Source organism: Tribolium madens, unplaced genomic scaffold (assembly GCF_015345945.1).
Source record: "Tribolium madens isolate multiple individuals breed KSU strain unplaced genomic scaffold, Tmad_KSU_1.1 Scaffold_7;HRSCAF=85;Tcas5.2_LG10, whole genome shotgun sequence".
In the NCBI taxonomy this organism is placed as follows: Eukaryota; Metazoa; Arthropoda; class Insecta; order Coleoptera; family Tenebrionidae; genus Tribolium; species Tribolium madens.
The window spans coordinates 1364291-1373612 of record NW_025401050.1 but is presented as its reverse complement, the minus strand read 5'-3'; the positions used below and the strand labels follow the sequence as shown (position 1 = coordinate 1373612).

The 9322-nt window shown below is 29.7% G+C and overlaps 1 protein-coding gene and 1 long non-coding RNA gene across 2 annotated transcripts in view; one reads left to right on the top strand and one right to left on the bottom strand.

Moving 5' to 3' along the window:
- Nucleotides 1–276: 276 nt before the first annotated feature.
- The window catches only part of LOC123010331, a 13724-nt gene continuing 4678 nt past the window's right edge, over nt 277–9322 (bottom strand). The window contains exons 2-3 of the long non-coding RNA XR_006413096.1: nt 1863–2069; nt 277–332 (exon numbers count right to left, since the gene is read on the bottom strand). This is a non-coding gene — a long non-coding RNA (uncharacterized LOC123010331). The remainder of the gene's footprint in view (nt 333–1862; nt 2070–9322) is intronic.
- LOC123010326 overlaps nt 3543–9322 on the top strand; it is a 54518-nt gene continuing 48738 nt past the window's right edge. The window contains exons 1-3 of the mRNA XM_044407138.1: nt 3543–3686; nt 7757–7810; nt 7863–7901. Of these exons, the coding sequence (XP_044263073.1) occupies nt 7868–7901 (34 nt within the window). The 5' untranslated portion in view covers nt 3543–3686; nt 7757–7810; nt 7863–7867. The remainder of the gene's footprint in view (nt 3687–7756; nt 7811–7862; nt 7902–9322) is intronic.

Genomic DNA, 9322 nt, shown 5'->3' with positions numbered 1-9322 from the left:
AAGAGGCATATGACATTATTAAAGCATGAAATGCAGTTTTTAACACTCGTTGAGGAAGAGGGATGGGTAAACGTAAATTTTTCGATGAATTATTCCGTTTACTACAATTGCTACATTATAATGTAACAAAAGTATCATATTGCTCTTGTTGGTCAATCACATGTCAAACCCTACCATTTTTCTAAAACATATATACTTTTTTTAAAACGGTCATCTACTCATTTATGTGCTTATGCTCAACATTTTTTGACAGATGGAATTTTTTAAACATTTTTTCTGTGTTCCTGGTTTCTTATCTCACTTGAAATTTATTTTTCTCTGGGGTGCGAGTTCTGAAACAAAAAAAAATTTTCTAAGAAATTTTGGAAAAGAGGTTAATATATTTAATATGTTAATCGTATTCTTTGTTCCATCCTGTTTTCTTGTGTTCTGGCTTAGCTTCTTTGGACTTACTCTCGTAGTTACAATTTGTCATTTTGAAAAACGAGATTTTAGTTTTGATTTTGTGGAAGTAGAAAAGGATGAATTTTTACTAAAAGAAAATACTAAAGAAATAGAAGAGTCCACAAGATGTCAGTCCTCAGAACGGTGGAAGGTTAAGAGGAAGCTACTCCTAACAACATCCAATTTTAGTTGAAAAAATGCCTTTTGTGGAAAACAACAGAACAGAACAGAATTGAACAGAACATAGAAAAAAGTGCATATTGAATAAATTTCTAAATATGAATTGTTTTAGAAAACAATCGCTTTAAAAAGCGATGACACAATGACTAAGTGCACTTTTATCAGTGCTGATAGATCCGCATCAGAGCAGAAATATGTAACTCTTTTCTTTTTTTTTGTAAAATTTAATAACAAAACGCATATTAAAATAAAAGAGTAATAACAAGAAACAAAAACAATAAACTAAAACTGAAACAAATATTCGAAATGAGCTCCATTTGCTCTGATGCAGGTCTTACGAGGGTGGCTCCCTATGCTCCACCTCTGACTTACTTCTGAGTGGTTGTTTGATTTATATTTTTAACAGTTAGTTAACTGACATGTATTTGACTACTTTGTATCTCAAACCGTTGCTGTGCTGTGGCCAATTGTTTATCTGTGTGTCGTGATTGTTTATAAAGATGGAACCTGTAGAACAAAGAGCCGTAATAAAAAACCTCCAGAAAAAGGGTATGACGTCAACTCAAATTCATGAAAACATTGTGGCAACTATTGGGGAGTCTGCAGTTTCTTATGACATAGTCAAACATTGGTGTCGAGATTTTAAATGCGGAAGAACATCCTGTAAAAACCAGAATGTCGGTGGTCCTCCCATAACGGTAACAACTGCCAAAAATATTAAAAAGGTACACGATATCGTACTGCAAAACCGACGAGTAGGCATCAGAAACATTGTATAAGATACTGGCTTATCATATCATGTGGTGCACCACATACTGAATAAAGAATTAGATATCAAAAAAAAAGATGAGTGCAAGATGGGTGCCCCGAATGTGATCAAAAACGAAATCGGGTGTTGACTTGTGAGCGTATTTTGGAAAAGTACCAAGCAAACAAAGAAAACTTTCTTAGTTCGTATGTGACCCTAGACGAGTCATAGGTGCACCACTATAATCCCGAACCAAAAGTGCAAAGTAAAGAGTGGAAATATGAACTGATACAAGCTGTACAGAGGTGATTTGTAGAGGTCGGACAAAAATTTTTCCTGGAGACTGTTGAGATGTTGGAGCAACGATCGACCAAGTGCATTATTGTAGAGGAAGACTATGTCAAAAAATGAAAAATATAATACCACTGTAGTTTGACTGCAAGGGGGTCAGGGGTGAAGCATAGGGATCCACCCTCGTAGCTCTGCTAACCAAGAAAGCGGAAGCTTTGGCTATTTCTTCGAGGTTATTCCAAATCTCTTCCGCAGCAGTCATTACGCTGGTATACTGATGAACGTTTGTCTGGATGGTAACCTTAGGTCCGGATGTACTAGATGTCCCGAAAAAATGTTGAAAGATTTTGGAGGTGGTTCCCTAGGTCCAGAAATTTATCCTGGGGGACTTAGAGCCAAGAGAACCCTGAAAATAACAGACAAAAGATCTTTTTTTAATTATCTTAGTAACTGGTGGACATAAGATTACAAAAGTTATCGGGAGTAATTATTTTGACGCTGATCTATTGGTCCTATTAAAAATGTTGTACCCTAATTAGGGGGCGGAGGCACTATATTATAAATAAATCACGTAAAGAAAAGGTTAACCGAGCCCATAGAGCGAGTTGGGTATTTTTTTTAAGTAATAAGATACACGACATGTGTAGAATATACAAAACTTTATCCAACGTACACCTAAGTTATGCAATATTTTATTCATTTTAAATCACTATTTTGATTTGTTATAAGATAAAGGACAAAAAAAAATGTAATTACTAAGAGCATTATTATATTTATCCGCAAACGTCAGAAAAATGACGTCTACCTTTCAGACATGAGGTAAAAACAATTTTTTTGCCTAAGCGTTTTTTTACTTTTACTTGACATTTACTAATGTTGCCTCTTTCTTGTCTCTTTCGCTCCTTCAGCATTTTCTGGAGGGGTAGAGTGTAGATTATCAGCATTCGACATTTTGCACTATAAACTACATTAGTTATTCACTACTTAAATCAATCAACACTTACGAAAATCTCAACACAAATTCCGAAACTGACGTGTGACGTTTGTTACAAAGCGTCCTGATTATTTTGGTGATTTACCTGATAATAATTAGTGTGTTGCTCTTTTCTCTCCATCTGAATCGTTTTTATTAGAACACCCTGTATCTCATGAATGGATGGTCTGATTTAATTTTGGTAAAATGTTTTGAAAAGCTTGTTAAAATAGCTTTCATTTGATGTGCCACAAGTAGGGTAATGCCTTTTAAATTTTTAAAGTTGGGGTGCGTGGCGGTTAGGGGGTTACTGGGAGTGATTTAAAAATTACGTCAAAAAATGTCCTCCTCGAAAACAAACTTGACCTGTTTCGGCGTTTTTGCAAAGTTTTTTTAGTTTCCGAGATATTCGGGGTTGCTTGTTTTCATTGGAACACCCTGTATATTATTTGGAGTAAAAGTGAGTTTATGTGGCTCAGCTGAATTATTTGCCTCACTCCATTCGGCAAAATGAACGTTCAGCTTCGCCACATAAACAATCACTTTTACTCCTAATAACATATTATACAATTTTTGGCAAGAATTTGTATATGTAATTGACGTCACACTAGCGAATTGACCAAAGAAGAGAAGGGTCTACATTTTTCTCAATTTTTTGCACAACATTAAGTTAAATAAAAACTTCATAAAACTATTAGAACTGAAACCTAAAACTTTTTTTATAAAATGCGTTTTTTATTTATTTCAAGTAAAATATATTTTTGACACTTAACAACCCGGCGCATGCACCCCAAATCAAGCAACAAAAGGGGTAAACGACCACAAAATCAATACGCGTTTCCGCATATCACAACTTAACCAAAAGGTGGCGTACTATTCAACCACTTCCTCGTGTAATAGTGAAAATCTACGAAAACCAACCCCACCCGCTGAATTTGTGACGGATTTAATCCTGAAATTTTGTGTTTGTGATTGTGTAATGTAATCCTACCGGTGTTTCATTTTCATGTAAACAGTGTGTTTCATGTTTGGGAAGAGGATATCTGCATGGTTAGTTTGTTTTATTTGTTATTGATCTGAGTATTACACTTCCTTGTGTAACCAAATTATGTTATAAACAAATGGAATGATAACAACGAAATGGAAAGTAATATTGTTTTGTTTTCACTTTTCTTAGAACTTATTTTAAAAAACTACTTGATTTATTGTATTATTATTGATATTTGGAATGAAGAGATTTTTTTAGAGACCTGTTGTTATATTGATTTGGAAAGTCATTGTCACTTCAATTGGTCACTCTTTACAACAGTTTTAGGTGAAATCATGTTTTCTACACGAGTAATATTTTAAAGAAATCAACTGCGAAGTAAATTGGCTCACAACGAGTACATCTTTTATTTTATATTTTTCTTAATGTACTTAAGCTTCGATTACAAGGTAGTTTTTAACTAAAATCTACTTAATTTTAAAACATTCAATTAACTTCACTAATTTAAAGTAATTTGAAATTTGACCCCGCGCATCCACCATTTTTAAAAATTATTTTGATAAACAAATTATTTTCTATTCAATTAGTAAAAACATAACCTAATTTTTTGATACAAACGGAGGCTCTGTTTTTGATTTAAATAGGAACTTTTCTAGAATATATGTTACAATTTGAATTACATTTTATTAATTGAGAAAAAAACATGGCAAAATATTTTTTTTATAAACTTTGAAGTAAAACTTTGTTACTAAAGAAAAAAAAACGTACAAAGTCTTCATAATAATATGGAAATTGACAATTCTGTTTTTTTCTCAAACAAAAGGCTTGAAAAAAATCTGAATTCATTTTATGCTTAGCTAAAAGTCTTCTAACACCATTTGAGAGTTGGTCCAACACTTTTCAATCACCCTGTATAATATTGGAAACAAAAATAAGGTGCAATGATAATGATCAGATATAAAATAATGCGGATTTATTTCTTAAAATTGTAGACACGAAAGAAAGAAGAAATGAGTGAGTAAGCAGCTGAAAATTTCTTTTAAAATTGTTACTAGTCACGCCATTTATACTAAAATAGGTCAAAGGATACATTTATTTACGCTTTTTGTCACTTTGAATTTATTCTTTTTTATTTGAATACTTCAAAAAAATATTGAGGATAGAGTTGAAGTTATGAAAAGAAATGTTTGTGTGTCTGTTTTGGCGTGATTATAGACAAGTTGTATCAGGTTCAAAAATTTAAAAAAACTGATGGTCATTAATGTAAATTCTAAACAAAATTATAAAAGCAAAACTTCTTTCTTGTTATGCTATGAAAATCACAGACAGAGGTCATTTCAAAACGAGTGTGTTTCTATCGGTAACTAATTTATTCGAGTTTTAATAAGAATAGTAGATCTGCCACCAACTAGTATTACCAAACTAATAATAAAACGATTATCTAAGTTATGAATGTACGTACAACCTCGAAAATGTAATAAGTTATCAATTACAAAACTTGTGTTTAAAAACTAATTTATTAATGACTATAAAAGTTTGACGTTTGAATTTGAAAGTCAAAGTTGCCAAATTAAAATTTTAAATTTATGTATTTATTATCTAACAATGAAAACTTTATGAATATTGTAAATTCATTTACTCAAAATGGTTCATTGAAATGAAAAAAAATTGATTTACTTTTTTGCAAAAAAGTTACATTTTTTATTTTAATCGGTGGCTTTGCTGGTTTGATAAGGTTTACTATCCACAGTTTAATGTTTTTTATTGAATTTTGAAAAAATTGTATTAATAAAATATTGGCAAATTAGGTATATTATATGTATGTATTGGTAACTAATCGAATTAATTGTTTCTACTACAGTCGCAGTAAAAAATACACCCTAATGAGATTCCGATACAATTAATTTGGTACCAAATCCATTATATTTATTAAGAACATAAAATTCATACAGGGTGAACGTAAAGTGTGGAACCAAGCAGTTTTTTTTAATTATCTTCAAAAAATAATAATTAATATAAATTAACGTAATATAAAAAATGAGATCGTATTTTGAGAACGAAATTTTGTCTTGTTTTTTGAGTTATGCGATTTTTTTTGTCAAAATTGCAATTTATGTAAAAAAAATTTTTTTTTAATTAAACATGAAGCAGATAGTTGTAATCCTTAGATCATAACCTTTATGAGAAAAATAGTTTTATAGTGGGTTGCTATTTAAAAAAATATTTTTTTTGTAGAACTCAAAAACAAGAGAAAATTTCGAAAAATTTTATTTGTGACAAAACATTACATCTTTAAAGTACTTTATCGTTCATCAATTAGTTTTTCCAAAAAATTAATAGTTTAAGCCAAAAACGTTTGGTTCCGTACTTTTTATTCACCTCGTATACTATATTACACTCGTGTAATATGAACTAAATTATGTGTCTATAGATACGCATATAATAACATTACTATTAAACAGTCGTACAGATGAAATAATTTTTGGGATAGAATTTAGTAATTAGGAGATTTTGTTTGATTATTGATATTTATTATTAATTTATTATTCTCTTTCAAAACATATAAAAACATTATATCAAGAACAAAAATCCGTGTTGATGATTTAGTACATCTTTAAATTGAAATTTCATCTTTTCTATTTTATGATTTATTTTATTACAGTATCGCTTCTCAGAATCACGAGTATAATATACACCAAACAGTTTCTTGATCATAAATCCTACTCTAACGACAGTTTTTCTAGTCTTTAAAATCTATTTTCTTATTTTTAATTTTAAAAACTTATAATGTCTTATTCACTTTTCTTAGAAGACACTTTTGTCGTAAATTAGTTTTTGATGTGTATCCTCATTGCTTTGATTACCAATATTATTCATAACAAAAAATATAAAATCATTAAAATGTAAAGTTATGTCAATAAAAAAGACTTTTTCACAACATTCATATCTTATACTGTTTCTATGGTGCATTTAAGCTTACCTCTTATGTTCTCTAAAATACATCTGAATGACAACATATACTTTATCAGTACACTTGAGCCCAAAAAAAACGCCAATTGTTTTTTTTTAATGCAATTTGGTCTGTTAATAAATGTCAGTTTTTGACGTTGTCTTTGTCACAATTCACAATTTCATAATTGTCAGGCATCTTCTAAACTTCTATCAAGTTTTTCCATTTTGTTTTTAACATTGACTATGACACTGCACTGGCAAGACCACTAAATAAGACATTACTTTTGATAGTTTTCTAACCTTTGTGGGAACAAGCTTTTTCACACTATGCAAATCTCTGAAAATTTTGACAATTTTGTTTATAACAATTTGCGTTTTTTTGCACTCAAGTGCAAAATCTCTTTATAACAACTTCGAAATTTAGTAAAATATCTGATTCAATAATATATAGTATTAAAATTTTTTTGGAGGACAACACAAGTTTTATTGTTTAAAAAACTCTTTTCTTAAAAGCTATAATCACAAGTAAATTAGGAGTAAATTTAATTATTTCGTTACTTACAGTGGCGGCCACGGAATTTTGGACATCAAATGTCAATGTAAGCCATGCTTTATTGTCATTATGATTGACGTTTGAAACTAAAATTTGAAAGTTTTAGTTTTTATAATAATAATTCAGTGAAAATTTGGAAGTAAAATTTTTGAATCAACGACTCATTAGTTATCAATTATCATGCTGTAATGCGTTTTGAATGTTTAATTACCTATTTTAACAGTGATATTGGATAGAACAAAATGTGAAATTATAAATACTCTATATTAACTAAACACCTAATACTCAACAACGATTTTTACTAAATTAACAATTAATTAATGAACAATTATTTTAATTAATAATTTAAAGACATTTAAAGGTGTTGTTGAAAAACAGAGACCTTTCTATAAACACAGAATCAGATAAATTGGTTTACCAACAGAAAGTTGTAAAAAATATTGACCACTTGACAATTCCAAGGAAAACTTTCCTACTTTAATAGGTTTTTCCTCGATTTTGGGGTTTTCAACGAACACAGAATAAACAACTAATTATCAAAGTTATTAACAAGTTCTAATTAAAAATATTTACACGTACTTTGTAGACATTGTTTCAATATAAAATTAAAACCTTTCTTTTTTTTAGATGAACTGTTAAGAACCATGTTTGCTCATCTTGACTGTGGTTAGTTTTATGCAGGTGAGTTTAAAATATTTTTGTAATGCAATTGTATTAAAGAAAGTTGTTTTAGATGAAATGACAGATAACTGTAGAGGACCCGTAGTTATAGGTAAGTTATTTTATTTTATTCTATTAACATTACATTATTAATTTTTTTACCTATTGGTTGTTGCGCAACAACTAAAATATTACAATTTTTTTATATTTTTGACAAAAAGATGATTTGGTCGTAATTCGAGATGAACGGTGATAAAAATGTAGTTAAATCTAAAAATACAAACACAACATTAAACACTCACCAGCGTGTAGCAGCTGTGGGCAGAAATAGTGAAAATATTTTTCAATTATCAAAACATAACGTTACAAAAACTATGTCAGTTTTTGCAAAAGTGCAAATTTTCTTTATGTCATCTAAATTAATCGGAAATATTGATTATTTTGATGAATAAAAAACAAGGAAGTAAAATTAAGTTAGAGTTTATTGATTGAGAGGGGAAATTCAGGAGATAAAACATTGGTTCAACGTTTTATCAAATTAGAAAATGACCGCAATTACTCAAATGGTGCAAGAAATAAATAACCGGAGAGATAAATGAAGAGCTTTGCGTATTTAATGGTAATGGAAAAACAGAGTTTGGTGTCTTATTTTTCGGAAGTGACTTTTTTTTAATGACTCATAGGTACTCATATTAAGCCTCTAGTTTTTTTCATTAATTAAATGATATAGAGTGTCTTGTAGCTCTATTTAAATTAAAGCTGGATTTTTATTAATACAACACCTTATATATTTCTAAATTCAATATGTTGTGTTTCTTGATCTAGGCCTTTTTAAATAGAGACAAATAGTAGTATGTACAGTCCGAAAATTGAAAGATGAGCAGTCTAAAGAATGTAAAGAATGTAAAATGCGTGCCCTTATTTCAACAAAACGCTGCGATAACTATTGTGTTTCTTAAGGAAATTGGTGAAATTCATCCACCGTATGTGTCACCCAGTAACTCAGATCGTTAATATGTGTTACGTCGCTACAGATTAATTTCTTTTAACATGGGCAACTGGAACAGCTCTGACTGTTTGCTATCGGTTTTTTGTATTGCATGTACAATGCAGTGACGTAGCCAGTTTTTCCTATAGGTTTAGATTAATAATCCCATGCATTACTAAAAAAAGTTTTACATTTTTCTTCATGTTTTTTTTATTGTTATAGATTCAATTTCTTTGAATATTTTAAACGCCACCTATGACTTTCGAGTTATCTGCTCCGCTCCTCTCCCTTTCCCCACCGCTCAACTTTGGATTTACGCACAATACTCTCATGGTTTGTGTTATTTCTTAGTAATAATTTTAATAATTATTAGAAAATATTTTTTTTTGTTTTTGTGTATTAGACATTAGTTACTTATGCCAATTTTTTTACAAAAAAAAAAACAGAATATCAATGGTTTTTGTAAATTTTAAAAAATCATTTATTTTTTAGGTTGTTTCATAAATGTTATCAAAAGAAATGATTGCTATTCAAAATAACAGTGT